Below are 16,838 nucleotides of genomic sequence, written 5' to 3'. Positions count from 1 at the left end.
AGGATTCGAATCCATAGAGGTGAGGATTAGGCCTAAGTGTATAAAAGCCAACGACCTTAACCACTCAACCACGGGCTTAACGAAATGAGTATACATTAATTAAGAATGCTTAAATGCGAAAAAAAATCATGTTAATTGCATAAAATTTCAAAATTTATTTCTTTATAGCAACCATTTTATTGCAATCATGATCAAGAGAGCATTTTTCAACGTGTAAATGTACTAACCCGGGCAGTACGTACGTTAATTGTATAACTACCTACTTCGACTAGGATCGAGTCGCCGAGGTTAAACACAACATTTGGTGCAATATGTATGTACTCAATGAATTCGCGTTTTTTACATACTAACTATCAATTTAATATTGAAACGAGTCAATGATCGATTTTTTTTCGATTGTAAGTCGATGAAAATTAAGGTAGGTCTGAAACATCAGTTACAATGTATAAGTGTCTCTGGGGATGAATCAATTATGAATATCAGTACATTTGTCCTGCCTAAAAACAATGCCAATTAACTTTATGTTACATCTGGGTGTCTTGATAATTTTGATAGTGTCACAACTAAAATAACATTGTTATACAAAATACACGTATTAATAACTGTGACATTGATTTACAAAATGATATATTTGAAAACTCGATTGATCCGAGGTCATACTTCAATAATAAAATATTTAAAGCGCCTTTGAGAAAATACATCAGTCTGTAAAACGATACATTATGTCGCCCGTAATGTCGCTTTTCTTTTTTTTATAAAGAGCATATTCAAAATATACACTGTACTCTTTCAAATATATTTATCATTGATGTACAAAAGAGATATCGTTAGCGCTTCTTTCAATAACTTGAAGAAACATTTACACAGTATTTATATTTGTCAACCTGAATACGAACATTGTGAAGCGTATAGATGTATCGATAAATCTTGATCAAATGAGTGAATAATTTTGAAAACAAAAATGAAATAAAATCCAGACTATGTGACCCGGAAGTGTGGATGAAAAATATGGATCTCATTATTTCCCTACCAATTATCGTGAATGCATTTTTCGGAGGGATAATAGACTTTTGTCATTTAGTTCTATAGTATATTATTATAATTACTATTGCATGTATGTATTGACTACAAAACCAAAATATTGACAGATGACCAAATTTTGAATAAAGAAATTATGTCAAGTATGCCTAATGTTACGATCGTTCTTTTCATGTCGTAAAAAGAAAAGAAACGAGAAAAAAATCAGTTGGTTGGTTTATATGTTTTTTATGTACAAAATGTGCATATAAACGTATCTGAATTGATTTTCAAAATACATGCAGATATATTTGTGCTACATGAATATGGACGGATTAAGAATAATCTTCCTTTTACTTTGTCTGCAAATGACACAGGGATGTTTCCGATCGGGTTTTACAAGCGACAGAGAACTTACGGAGAGTGGCAGTGATACTAGTAACAACGTTGAAGACGAACCTGTAACAGATGCACCGGAAGTTGGGACTGGCGGGAACAATGAACCTGTAACAGATGCACCGGAAGTTGGGACTGGCGGGAACAATGAACCTGAAACAGATGATGATGAGAATAACGTTAATGATGAGACGCCGACGTGGCCAGGGTGTCCATCTATCATAACCAGATCACAGTGGGGAGCACGTGCAGCAAAAAGTACAACGCCAATGACGTCTGCTCCAATGTATGTAGTAATACACCATGGCGCGGGAACTAGATGTTTCACACCTGAAAAATGCCAAGAAATAGTTCGAGACTACCAGAATTTACACATGGATACCAGAAGTACAATTTGAATACAATTATATTTTAAAAAACTTAACATTTTTATCAAATTATTCACATATGACGTTTCTATTTATCAGTTTCACACTGCGTGTTCTTAATAAAATTGGGTTGAAGAATCAATGGGCTATTTAAGATTGTTTTGTACAATATTTTTTCTTTTTCCATCTGTGCACCTGTCCGACGATTATTTCTGTATTGTACTGTGAAATGTTAATTTTTTTTAAATAATCTATAATTATTGCATAGGAAAGCACGTCACAAAACCGTTCAATAAATAAGTATAATTATAAATTTTTATATACTTATAAATGAAATACTGAGAAATATTGATGAAATAAATTGCATATTTTCTATATTTTCACTGTAAAAAAATATTTTTCACTGCAGTGAAGCATATTTCCTGTATTTTCACTGTTGTCTTATCGGAATACTTTTTCTGAAAATAAGTATGTATTTACTTACATTTTTTTTCTAGAATGGAGTGACATTGGTTATAACTTCATTGTTGGCGAGGACGGAAATGTGTACGAAGGAAGGGGCTGGGGAATCCGAGGCGCGCACGCTGGAACTTCAGAGTTAAATAAAAAGAGCCTAGGTAAGTTCCTCATTGGGTATTAATAAAATCTGAACGAATATCTTGGTTGCATGGATATTGATAGGCAATACCATTTATACCTACATATATGTATACATGTACGAGTAATATGCATATTATTTCAGGAATTTGTGTGATCGGGGATTTCAGCAATAATGTCCCTAACGAGGCTGCCCAGAATGCTGTGAAACAGCTGATCACGTGCTCCAAGTCCAACGATAAGCTGCTGTCTACCTACACAATACGCGCACATCGTGATTTAAAGAATACAGAGTGTCCAGGGCAGAAGTTCTACGACGTGATCAAAACATGGTCTAGATATAGCGAAAGTGCCAGTGTTGACGCAAAAACGAGTGAAGATGGAACTGTCAGTGTTGAAAACGCCGAAATCCAACTTCCTGGGTGTCCAACGATCATCTCCCGAGCGGGCTGGGGTGCACGGGCACCGAAGAGCAGAAGACAGATGAGTTCGTTGCCATCTTATGCACTTATTCATCATGGTGCTGGAGCTAGATGTTTTACAAAGAGCGCGTGCACGAGCACAGTCCAGGCGTATCAGAAACTGCACATGGATAATAACAGTAAACGTTATAATATTTATGAACAAATTCTTACTTCAACAAGCATTGAAACATTAATACGTTGTTTAAAAGAAGAAAATGTTTATCGTCTTCATGTAAAACAATAAAAGTGTTTCATTGCACTTTATGATCGTCTTAATGTAAAATTGCGCTTTTGATAGTCTATATAAAACAATGTAAGTGTTTCTTGCTATCACTTATGTAAAACAATGCAATGTCAGCTTTTAATCTTATGTTTATTAGAATCATGCAATGTAAATTTGTCATCAAAAAAAAAAAAAAAAAAAGCTTTCGATAAAGATACTAGACAGTGGGTGGAAAGGCATAAGCTTCATTATATTTCTATTTGCACATATTTTATATTCATTTAGATTGGCACGATATTGGATACAACTTCATTGTTGGTGAAGATGGCAACGTGTACGAGGGTAGGGGTTGGGGAATAAGCGGTTCACATGCTGGAAAAAATCCCTACAACAGTATAAGTTTAGGTTAGTAAGTAAACGCGGATAACATTTTTTTTTATCATAATGGCACTTCATGACATTTTACGACCTTTGATACAAGTTAATTGGTTCCACAAAAATGTTTTTTTACCCAGTAAAACTGTTATAAAATAAAAATGAAAACATTCTTTTAAATTACACAAACATTAGCCTGTTATGCAATGTACAACCAAAAACTAAACTATGTTATCTAATACCTCATTATCAGGTATTATACCGAACATTTTTGCAGTCGCTTGAAGCTTGGAGATAATATTTCTGTAATATATTCCAACTTCAGATGACAGTCATATAGTCGGAAAGTTCATATTCCGTTTCAAAGATAGGAATATTGGTAGTTTTAATGTTGTGTTGTGTTTTTCCAACCGCTTCAGCGCCAAGGCTTCGAATGCCGCCAGGGCCTTTGGATGAAGCTGCCAAGCTAGTTTGCGGAATGTCAGTGGTTCTACTCAGGTGCCCGTTCCTGTCTGCACGGAAGGGTACCAGATGTCTTAGATAATCTCCAGATGACCATTATACCGAGTCGGTTCGGCGTGAAACCCAACCGAAATAAATGTTTCTTTCACATTATTCAGGTATTTGTGTGATCGGAGACTTTAGTAACGATGTACCAAACGAGGCTGCACAGACGGCGATAAAACAGTTGTTATCATGTTCAGTAGCCAAGAAGAAACTTTTGCCATCATACACACTGCGCGGTCATCGTGACGTGAAAAGCACAGCATGCCCTGGGACAAGTTTCTACAATGTTATTCGAACATGGAACAGATATTAACTCAATATTCCTGTTTTGTAATACATGTAAATACTAGCGGCAGTATGAATGAGGCTATGATTTTTTTTTTACTCGATTTCAACTTTTTTTGGTAAACTACTAAATGCAAGCACTTAAATTACCTTCACTCGTATCCATCTTTAGAATTACTATTCATCAAAACTATCAATTCGCTAAATATTTTAATTACTTAAAACTATTCATCATTTTTAGCTGAAATTGCAAAATATAAGAGCCGCGTCATAACAAAGCCAACATAGTGGGTTTGCGACCAGCATGGATCCAGACCAGCCTGCGCATCCGCGCAGTCTGATCAGGATCACTGCTGTTCACTGTCAGTTTATCCACTGTTATAGTGTTGGTAAGCGAACAGCATGAATCCTGATCAGACTGCGCAGATGCGCAGGCTGGTCTGGATCCATGCTGGTCGCAAACCCACTATGTTGGTTTTGTCATGGCGCGGCTCATATACTGACAGGAATAGTTAACAATGCAGAAAATGGTCGGACTGATTTTAGTCATGCACTGGTCGCGAAAAGTAGAATCAGCTGACGTCAGCCGGCTTCAATACTTTTTGTCTCAATGCAAGTTATTTATATGATTACTTGGAAAGTATATAACTACATGTATAAGAGAAATAGTGATAATATATAATCAATATTAATAATTCTAATTGCTCCACTGACAAATCTGCCTTATTATGCTTATACAGCAATGAATGTACATCTTATATTGTCACCTATGTTATATTTATGATATTATGCAATATACAGATGATCATCAAATTCCAGAAATGTTGTTACTTATTGATTTTGCAACAGCCTTTGATTCTATATCATGGACATTTATGCATAAAGTTTTAGAGTTTTTCAATTTTGGTGAAAATTTCATAAGTTGGGTAAAGTTGTTTTACAAAAACATTCATTCTTGTGTCACAATAAATGGAAATTTGTCAGACTGGTTTCAAATACAACGCGGTTGTCGTCAGGGCAACCAACTATCCCCTTACATTTTCATATTATGTGCAGAAATTCTTGCATTACTCATGAAAAATAATACAAATATAATAGACTTAATTCATGTCACTCTGAATTTTTATTATCTCAATATGCTGATGACACAACTATAATGCTTGATGGAACTGTTAAGTCTCTAAGACACACTATGCAAGTATAAAAAATTATGCTAAAATTTCGGGTCTAAACATTAACATAGATAAAACAAAAGCAGTATGGATTGGTTCTATGAAAGGGAATAATTAAAAAAGTTGCCTGGACTTTAATCATCAGTGGGAATCTGAATGTTTTCAGCTACTTGGTGTTACTTTTGCAATTAATTTAAATAACATGACTCAAGCTAATTATTGATCTAAACAGGAGGAAATTAATAATTTATTTACTTATTGGTCAAGACGTATTATTACACCTATTGGTAAGAATGATGTAATCAAGCCATTAGCATTACCTAAATTAAGCTAGCCAAATCCTGATATAGGAACAATTAAAGCTACACAAAACTCCTTCTTTAAATTCTTATGGAAGTCCGGACCAGATAAAATTAAAATAAATGTTGTTATTCAGAATTATGAAAATAGGGTTTCAGAGTGATAAACTCTAAAGTCTCTAAAATTAACATGGATAAGAAGAATTTTAACGTATAATACCAAATACTTTATTTTTGTAAATAATATGTACCCTTTCCTATCAAATATTAGTAAATATGGAGACCAATTTTTGATAAATAAACTTCAGACAGTGCAAAATAAATTTTGGAAGGATGTTTTTACTGGGCTCATACAGTTACATAAGCAGTACCCCAGGAATTGGAGTGAATTTGGCTCACATCCTGTTTGGCAAAATTCTATGTTTAAAATAGGTGGTTCTACTGTTTGTTTCTAAAGATGTGTAAATTGTGGTATTATATTGGTAAATGACTTCATAGACAATAGTGGTAATTTAATTGCTATCATTTGATGAATTTTTAACTAAGTTTGATATAAATACCAATTTTTTAGAGTATCAAAATATTACAGAGTCTATTTGGAGATTTTTTAAATCAGCTGTCTTTAAAACACCTACTTCAGAAAGAGGAAATGCCTATTCAGCCTTTAATGATCATGATAATGAATAGTCAAAAAAGGGATATGTAGACAAATCTATGATTATATTCTTAGAATATTCTTCAAATATATCATCTATTGCTATGAGAAAATGGGAAGATGAACTCAATTTAAATGATGATTGTAATTGGAATGGCATTTATAGGCTCCCTTTTAATATTACAAAGGATTCGAATTTACAATGGTTTCAGTATAAAGTTAATCACAGGATACTGGCAACAAATGATCTTTTACATAAAATGAGAATAAAATATGTTAATACATGTTCTTTTTGCAACAACCATATTGAAACTATAAAACATTTATTTTGGAATTGCCAATTAAGTTCTTCTTTTTTGGGAAGATATAAAATCATGGATAAATTCAGAATGTACAGATGTTAACACACAGTACGTGAACCTGAACAGATATTATTCTAGGCAATGAACACTTAGATAATGCAACATTGAATTTAATTCTGTTGGGAATGTATACTCTTTATCGATGCAAATTAAAGAGCACAGTTCCAAGCGTTCAACTTTTAAAAATTATGTCGCTATTCTTTTGGAACACAATTATATAGTGAAAAAAACAAAATAGGTTTCAAAGTTTGACAATTTATGGGGCAAATATATTTCTTTACTGTCTAATTGAGACTAATGTTTAAAGATCATTAATTTAGGCTTAATCCACTCTGTATTGCACCACTGCCCTTTTTGTATCTTTCTTTTTTAAACACCTTGAATGACCTATGCATAAAGTATTCATGACAAGAGATACAACTCTTAACTGGATATCAATTTTAAAATAGTACGAGTTGTTTTCCTTGAATAAACAAATGCAGCAGATCTAAAAATCCCACGTTGAAAGGCATTTTAGAGGGTTCTTATCGCAATAAACCCCACGGCGATAACCTCAACAAATGCTGAAAACCTCACACATCCCACGGTGATAGACCTTTTGGAGGGTTATTATCGCAAAAAAAAAACCCACAGTGATAGCCTCAACGAATGCTGTAAGGCTCACACAACCCACGGTGATAGAACTTTTAGTCAGATCTTATCGCATTATAACCCAAGGTGGTAGCCTCAACGAATGCAAGAAAGCTTACACAACCCAAAATTGTAGGCCTTTAAGTGTGTTCCTATCACAATTAAACCCACCGTGATAGCCTCAACGAAAGCACTAAAGTTCATACAACCCACGGTCATAGGCCTTTTAGAAGGTTCTTATGGCAACGAAACCAAAGGTGATAGCCTCAACGAATGCAGTAAAGCTCACACAACCCATGGTGATAGGCCTTTTTGAGGTTTTTTTTTTTGCAACAAAAAAAAACTCATCGTGATAACCTCAATGAATGTAGTTAAGCTCATACAACCAACGGTGACAGGCCTCGTAGAATAAATCGCGAATAAAACTCACGGTGATAGCCATAACGAAATGGAGTAAAAACCAACACAATTCACGGTGATAAGTCTTTTAGATGGTCCTCAGCACAATAAAATCCTCGGTGAAAGCCTCAACGAATGCAGTAAAGCTTAACTAACACGGTTATATGCCTTTTGGGGGGTTATTATCGCAATGAAACCAAGGTGATGGCCGAGACAAACACAGTCAAGCTCACACAATCCGCAGAAGTAGGCCTTTTAGAAGGTTCTTATTCAAATAAAACCTCCGATGAAAGCCTCAACGAATGCAGTTTAGCTCACACAACCAACTGTGATAGAACTTTAAGGTTTTTTATCGCAATAAATCCCACGTTTATAGCCTCAACGAATGCAGAAAAACTCACACAACCCATGGCGATAGGCCTTTAAATTAAGAGGGTTTTTATCGCAATAAAACCATCATGACAACCTCAACGAATGCAGTAAAGCTCAAACAAACAAAGGTGACAGGCCTTTTAGAAGTTTCTTATCGTGAATTAAACTAACGGTGTCTAAATGAATGCAGTAAAGCTCTCAAATCACGGTGATTAACATTTTAATGGGCTCTTATCGCAATTTAACCCACAGTTATAGCCTTGGCGTGTGCAATAAAGGTGACACATTTTGATAGGCATTTAATAGGGTTCTTAGCGAAATAAAAACCACGTTGATTGCCTCGACAAATGCAGTAAAGCTCAAACAACCCATGTTGATAGGCAATGACAAAAACAAGGTGATAACCTCAACGAATGCAGAAAAGCTCACTCATCCCACACTTATAGACCTTTCGAAGGCTTCTTCTCGCAAAATAACATACAGTGATAGCCTCTACGAGTGCTATCAAGCTCACACAACCCACGGTAAAAGCCTTTGACTAGGTGTTATCGCAATAAAACCCACGTTTATAGCCTCAACGAATGCAGAAAAACTCACACAACCCACCGCAAAGGGCCTTTTAGAGGGGTCTTACCGCAATAAAACCATCGTGATAACCTCAACAAATGCAGTAAAGCTCACACAACCCACGGTGAAAGACCTTTGGGGCGGGGGGCATATCGCAATAAACCTCACATAACCCACGGATAAAGGCTTCTTAAAGCACCTATCACCGTGTGGTGAATGAATTTTAATGCATTCGTTGATAAGAACCCTCTAAGAGGCCTAATACCGTGGATTGTGTGAGATTTTCTGCATTCGTTTAGTCTACCACAGTGAGTTTTAAAGGCCTATCAGCGTGGAATGTGCGAGGTAACTTGCATTCGTCGATGCTATCACCTTGGGTGATAACAATCCTGGAAATAGCCTATCACTATTGGTTGAGTGAGCTTTACTTTATTTGTCGATGCTATCACCGTGGGTTTTATTGCGATAACAATCCTGGAAATAGCCTATCACTATTGGTTGAGTGAGCTTTACTTTATTTGTCGAGGCCATCGCCGTGGGTTTTATTGCAATAGGTCCCTTCCAAAAGCCCTTTCACCGTGGGTTGTGAGCTTTCCTGAATTCGTCGAGGCTTTCACCGAGACTTTTATTTCTATAAGAACCCCCCCCCCCCCCCCCAAAAAAAAAAAAAAGCCCTTTCACCTCGGATGGTCTTATTACTGTATTCATCGAGGTTATCACCGGGGTTTATTCTCTTGTAATTTTGTTGTGATTAATGCTTCCGAGGGATCACTTTGTTTCCAGATTTTTATTGCGATAAAAACACTCTAAAAGGACTATCACAGTTTGTTTTGGGAGCTTTACTGCATTCGTCGAGGCTATCTTTATGAGTTTTATTGCGATAAGGACACTCTAGAAGGCCTTTCACCTGGGGTTGTGTCAGCTTTACAACATTCGTCTAGGCTATCACCTTGGGTTTTATTTTGCGATAAGAACAATCTAAAAAGACTATCTCCGTGGGTTGTGTCAATCGCAACTTTTCGGCCCTTTTCGTCAGTCTTCGGATAAGGACCGCGAACACAAAAGTATGAATACACAGAACGGATACGGTATTTCGATCTGACCCGCGCTAAGAAACTAGACATGTAAACAAATAGAAATTTAATGCTAGAAGTTGTTGACAAGCTTAATTCCAATATATCAAGTAAATGCCAAGCTAAAATTAGTGAATTCATAGTTACAAAAGCAAACAATACATTATTTGCATATTTTTATTATGGTTGTAGAAATCGAAAGTACAAAATGTTAACCTGTTGACATTTAGTCGCATTTGTTTAAAAGTGTACATAAGTGGGCTTATTTGAATTAGAAATGGTTGTCAGACTTATTTTCAATCATAATTGTACCGAAACAAGCTTAATTTTCTTTTGGATGTCAATTATATGTACATTCGTTATTTCACTCTCTCTTTATGTTCAAATCTGAAACCACGTGGTCACTCCGTATTGTTTCCGATGTTATTATAGATAATAGCCGAGGACGTTCCGATTGGGGTTGTGTGAGCCTTAATGCATTCGTTGAGGCTATCATCGTGGGGTTTATTGCGATAAGGTCTATCTCTGAAAGGCCTATCACCTTTGGTTTTGTGAGCTTTAACTGAATTCGTCGAGGCTATCGCCGTGGGTTTTATTGCGATAATGACACTCTAGAAGGCCTTACACCCTAGGTTGTGTCAGCGTTACAATATTCGTCGAAGCTATAACCGTGGGTTTTATTTTTCGATAAGAACCCTGTAAAAGGACTATCACCATGGGTTGTGAGAGCCTTACTGCATTCGTGGAGGCTATCACCGTGGGTTTTATTGCGATAAGAACCTTCTCAAAGGCCTATCACCGTGGGTTGTGTGAGCTTTACTGCATTAGCTGAGGCTACCACCGTTTGTTTAACTGTGATAAGATTCCTCTTAAAGGCCTATCACCGTGGTTTGTGTGAGATTTACTGCATTCGTTGAAGCTACAACCGTTTGTTTAACTATAATAAGAACCCTTCAAAAGGTCTATCACCGTGGTTTGTGTGTGAGCTTTACTTCATTTCTGGAGGCTACCATCATGAGTTTTTTTTGCGATAGGAACCCTCTAAAAATCAAATCACCAAGGGTACTGTGAGTAAGTTTACTGCATTAGTTGATCCTGTCACCGTGGGTTTTATTGCAAAAAGAACCCTCTAAAGATCCTTTCACCGTGGATTGTGTGAGCTTTACTGCATTCTTTGATGCTTCCACCGTGTTTATTTGCGATAAGAACCCTTTAAAATCAAATCACCGCGAATTGTGTGAGCTTTACTGCATTAGTTAATGCTGTCACCGTTGTGTTAATTGCAATAAGAGTTTAATTATATTCTATTCCTAATATATACATGTAAATATACAGAGAAACAAATTGATTTCGAAATAACAAATAGCAAAAGGGTTGGGCCCAAATTCTTACAACATTAGCGAGCAATAATTAAGAACCCTCTAAACGTCCTATTACCCAGGGTTGTGTGAGCTTTACTGCATTCGTCGAAGCTTTCACCGTCGATTTTATTCATTAAGTTGAAATCATGAATTCGTGAAGTTGAAATCGTGAATTCAGAAAGCTGCAATCGCGAACTCGTGAATTTCTCACGTGCGCTGAAAACGTGAATTCATGAACTTAAAATTGTGAATTTACGAAGATGATATCCGGAATTCGCGAAGCTAAAATGTTTCCACCGGTCTTTCGTATAAAAGTATTCATTATAGTTTATTCATTTATATTCATTAGTTCTTACACATGTAATAATTATAATATTACTACCAACTCCTGAATAATTTTATATTTGTGATTTTGACTGGAAATCTTTACTTACCAAGACGTAATTTAATGCAGCGGTAACAATATTCTTTACGGCCTGCCCATGATATAATAAAATTTTAGGGCAGGGGACCAGCCTATCAATTAAAGTGAATTGAAAGATCAAACACGTTATCTCAAAAACCATTTAACGTAAATAACGCTACACATAATTTTATGACAAAATAGCTAAAATGGACCACTCAACAATTTAGAGTCAAGTCTCGGTCAAGAATCGGCAAAGATATTTTGTAAATATACAACGGATTTATGAAAGACAACTCGAAGCACATGAAGCATTCAATTTAGTTTATTCTGACATGCAAACAACAGAACATCAAATTTCATTGCTAAAATTCATTCATATTAATCAAAAGAAAAAGAACCTATTTACTTACATGGCCCCAGTTTATTGCATAAGACCAATCAAACGTTACTTGTTACTTGTAATGCATTAGAATGCGTCAGGGAATAAAAAATTAATTTTTCTATTGAAACAATACAAAAATATCAAACAACAATGGATTTTCACAAAACTAGTCAAAAGGGTGCCTATTTTAAATTCTGCTCCCTCAAAATCTTTTTCCCCGGTTGTTGATTTATGCAGGGGTTCGAGAGAACCACCGACGATTAGTTAGTCGATTGGAAATTGAATTCCTGAAATTGAATGGAATTCAAAAGCTGCAATCGAACTCGTAATTTCTGAGTGCGCAAAAATTCATACTTAAAACGACCTTAATTTACGAAGATATAGTATGAACGCGAAAAAATGTTTCCCCGGTCTTTCGTAAAACCGTATTCATTTAGTGTATTCAAATATAGTTCAAATAAAATTCTAATTTATACAACCCTGAAAATTTAATTTTCGATTTGAGGAAATGTTGACTAAAAAAATTAAAGCACTTTTTTTCGGGCGCCCCAGAAATAAAATTCAGGGGGCCAGGGGAGCCCCCTTCTAATTAGGTGAATTGAAAGGTGAAACGGATCCAACCTTTTCGTAAATACGCTACACAAATTTTATGACAATGTGAAAGGCACTAAAAATGAGTCCTCGGTCGAACCAAAATGTAATAACGTTATAAAGCCAATCGAGACAAACCCTTCAATTTATCTCATTCTTGACATGCAAGCAACTTTGAAATAAAATTTTAAATTGAAAAATCAATGCCAAAAATAGAGAAATTATATGAGAAATTTTGAGATCACCTGCGTTGCCTTGTTGTAACAGGAAATTATAATAGATGATTCTGTCGTTACAAAGAACAAGATCAGTTTCAACTTTTGTGAATTTTGACAGTAGTCAAAGCTATTTATTCGAGTCCTTCTTATAGCAGTTTGATTTAATACAAGCGGTTTTCTGAGTAAAAAGACACGGCGATTTTTCCAAACATAAATGAATCATAGGGCGAAAGGGTTACAACCCTAATTCGACCACAAGCGCAACGAAAAGATTATACATAAATGCTTAAATGCAAAAAAAAAAATCTTTTTAAATTCTTATTTTCAAAATTAATTTCTTTATAACAACAATATTATTACAAACATGATCAAAAGAGCACAATTCAACGTGTCTTTGAAATTAACTCAAATGCACTTACCCGGACAGTATTGTAAGATATTACCCTGTCTCAATTGACAGAACTACCTATTTTACTAGTTGAGAGGGGGTTGGGATGGCGGTACCGATGATAAAAACATTGGTGCAATAAATAATTGAGCCGCGACATGACAAAACCAACATAATGGGTTTGCAACCATCCAAATTTCAGATTTAGTTACTAAATGCATGTGGGTATTATATCCATGAGCACACACGCACGCACGCACACACACACCAACACACGCACACACGACACACACACACATACATACATACATACATACATACATACATACGTATACATACATATACATACAGAAACATAATATCAATGTCATTAATCATATATAACATATATTTAACAATTCTAACAATTACTGTATATTTGAGACATAAGTTTGGTTTAATATGAACAGAATAATCATATTACAGCAGCACAAGTTTTGCATAATGATATCAATTAAGTAATATTAATTTACCTTCCTAGCTAATACAGTTTAAGAACATTCAACATGTGTTCTCAATTCAAACATTTTAAAGAGATGTATTATTACTGTGATATTGTACAAAATGATTCATTTGAATACTCGATTGATCCGGGGTCATACTCTCAATAAAGAATAGTAAAGCTTCTTTCAGACCATACATCATACCACGGTCACATATTCAGGGAATACGACCACGGATCGAAGAGCCACGGATTAATTCCGGCATCGTCCGTAGCTACCCGTGAGAGTCAGTAGCTCTCCGTATTGTAACCGTAATCAATCGTAGTAGTCCTTGTATATCCGTAGCGATCCTTGACAATTTTTGAACATGCACAAAAATTTGCTACGGAAAAATCAACCGTAGCGTATCCCTACTGGTCCGTATTAAACCGTACTAATACGTACTGGTCCGTACGAAAATTGTGCTAGTCCGTACTGATTCGTAGGCCCCAACTTGTCAAGGATTTCAACGGTTTGCCTACGTATAAGCTACGGTTTTAATACGGATTAATACGGCATTGTCACGGAAAGCCACGATCGTAATACGTGGTAAGTACGGAGAGGCAAGGATTAGCACGGTCTTATACGGTTTATTGCGTTGCAACACGAATCGGTACGGAATGGTACGGTCCACCACTGTTTAGTACGGATAAATTAAGTATCATGTACTTTTTCAAGGGGATATGTTAAAAACAGACATATTTGCGTTTTCATGTTGCGAACATAATCATGAACATTCAATAAAAGACATTTGTCATTTACTGCCTGCAACTGTTTATTGATTTGGCTAAGAATGCGGAGGCAGTGGTGAAGCTGATTGGTGACGTGCAAAGAGGTATAAAATATATTAATATCGTACTACATTGTATTAGTAATAGAATAACATTAAAAGTTACATATTTCATAAGCCTCGAGTGATTAATTAACAAACTTTTCACATATTCTTAAAACATAAACATTCATGATAATGTATGTAATTGTAAAAAGAACAGCCATTTGTAATATCAAAAGATCAATTATTTTCATTAATTATTATATATTTAATCAGATAAGAGAATAAAAGAGATGGGATAAGATTTTTTACGAAGCCCCCTTTATGGCCCAGCTGGGGTCTAACCAAGTTTGCTGAGGATCCGGCGCCCCTACAAAAATTTAAATAGAAGAAAATATGCCCTCTTGGGTGAATCTTTAAATTTTGAAATTTTTCTAGATTTCTTTTTTGTGAGGCTTTTTTAAAATTAGCATCAAAGGTTGGGAGGGGATAGGGTAGTCCAAAAGACCCGGGGCAATTCTTTTTTTCTCCGTCCCAACCGTAACTTATTCTACGTAACCGTTTATCCCGTAGCAACCTTAGTTATCGTTGCGTACCGTCTTGATTTCTATCGCTCAACCGTGTCGGTCCGTAATAATACGTGCCTCTCCTGGGGCTTTTACCTACATTTTGGCGGTAAAATCGTGGACCTCCGTACTCGTGCCGTGGTTTTCTCCCGTACTAACCGTAGCGGACTACGGAATTTCACATTTCCGTAGTAATCCGTGAACGATTAGACTATATCCGTCCGGGGCATCAGTCTTGCAAAATTTTACCTATGTCGTTTCACTTTTTAGCTCACCTGACCACGAAGTTGGTCCAAGTTTGAGGTATAGTGATGGGGCGTCCGGCGTCGTCGTCGTGCGTTGTGCGTCGTCAACAATTGGGTTGTAACAGTCTAGCTGTCACAGTTTTTGATTGGATCATCATCAAACTTTGTCAGAATGTTTGTCTCAATAAAATACAGATCGAGTTCGAAGATGGGTTATCTCGGGTCAAAAACTAGGTCACAGGAGCTAAAAAAAAAAAAGCTTGTTAACACTCTAGAGGCTGCAGTTTTCATCCAAATATTCTGGAAATTTGTCAGGAAGGTTGTTTTAATAATATCTAGGTCAAGTTCGAAGATGGGTCATCTCCGATCAAAAACAAGGTCAAGGAGCTAAAAATAGAAAAAGCTTGTTAACACTCTAACAATTGGGTTTGTTAACAGTCTAGAAGTCACAGTTTTGATTGGATCATCATCAAACTTTGTCAGAATGTTTGTCTCAATGAAATACAGATCGAGTACAAAGATGGGTTATCTCGGGTCAAAAACTAGGTCACAGGAGCTAAAAATAGAAAAAGCTTGTTAGCACTCTAGAGGCTGCAGTTTTCATCCAAATATTCTGGAAATTTGTCAGGAAGGTTGTTTTAATGATAATTCTAGGACAAGTTTGAAGATGGGTCATCTACGGTCAAAAACTAGGTCACAGGAGCTAAAAATAGAAAAAGCTTGTTAACACTCTAGAGGCTGCAGTTTTCATCCAAATATTTTGGAAATTTGTCAGAAAGGTTGTTTTGATGATATCTAGGTCAAGTTTGAAGATGGGTCATGTCCGGTCAAAAACTATGTCAAAGGAGCTAAAAATTAGAAAAGCTTGTTAACACTCTAGTGGCTGCAGTTTTCATTCAAATATTCTGCAAATTTGTCAGGAAGGTTGTTTTGATGATATCTAGGTCAAGTTTGAAGATGGGTCATGTCCGGTCAAAAACTAGGTCACAGGAGCTAAAAATAGAAAAAGCTTGTTAACACTCTAGAGGCTGCAGTTTTCATCAAAATATTTTGGAAATTTGTCAGAAAGGTTGTTTTGATGATATCTAGGTCAAGTTTGAAGATGGGTCATGTCCGGTCAAAAACTATGTCAAAGGAGCTAAAAATAGAAAAAGCTTGTTAACACTCTAGTGGCTGCAGTTTTCATCCAAATATTCTGCAAATTTGTCAGGAAGGTTGTTTTGATGATATCTAGGTCAAGTTTGAAGATGGGTCATGTCCGGTCAAAAGCTAGGTCACAGGAGCTAAAAATAGAAAAAGCTTGTTAACACTCTAGGGGCTGCAGTTTTCATCCAAATATTCTGGAAATTTGTCAGGAAGGTTGTTTAGATGATATCTAAGTTGAGTTTGAAGATGGGTCATCTCCGGTCAAAAACTAGGTCACAGGAGCTAAAAATAGAAAAAGCTTGTTAACACTCTAGGGGCTGCAGTTTTCATCCAAATATTTTGGAAATTTGTCAGGAAGGTTGTTTAGATGATATCTAGGTAAAGTTCGAAGATGGGTCATCTCAGGTCAAAAACTAGGTCACAGGAGCTAAAAATAGAAAAAGCTTGTTAACACTCTAGTGGCTGCAGTTTTCATCTAAAT

The 16,838-nt window shown here is 35.9% G+C and overlaps 1 protein-coding gene across 1 annotated transcript; it reads left to right on the top strand.

Annotated features, from left to right (window-relative positions):
* Positions 1 to 1,316: 1,316 nt before the first annotated feature.
* Positions 1,317 to 5,054, top strand: LOC132717860 (peptidoglycan recognition protein 3-like). Its single transcript, XM_060701435.1, has 5 exons — positions 1,317 to 1,800; positions 2,279 to 2,398; positions 2,524 to 2,979; positions 3,351 to 3,470; positions 4,061 to 5,054. The coding sequence occupies exons 1-5, from the start codon at positions 1,317 to 1,319 to the stop codon at positions 4,258 to 4,260; spliced, it is 1,380 nt and encodes a 459-aa protein (XP_060557418.1). The 3' UTR covers positions 4,261 to 5,054.
* The last annotated feature ends 11,784 nt before the right edge of the window (positions 5,055 to 16,838 follow it).

The sequence above is a fragment of the Ruditapes philippinarum genome, unplaced genomic scaffold (assembly GCF_026571515.1).
Source record: "Ruditapes philippinarum isolate M1 unplaced genomic scaffold, ASM2657151v2 ctg1131_1_1_1_1, whole genome shotgun sequence".
Lineage (NCBI taxonomy): Eukaryota > Metazoa > Mollusca > Bivalvia > Venerida > Veneridae > Ruditapes > Ruditapes philippinarum.
The sequence above is the reverse complement of the archived record's forward strand: the minus strand, read 5'-3'. Positions and strand labels throughout refer to the sequence as shown.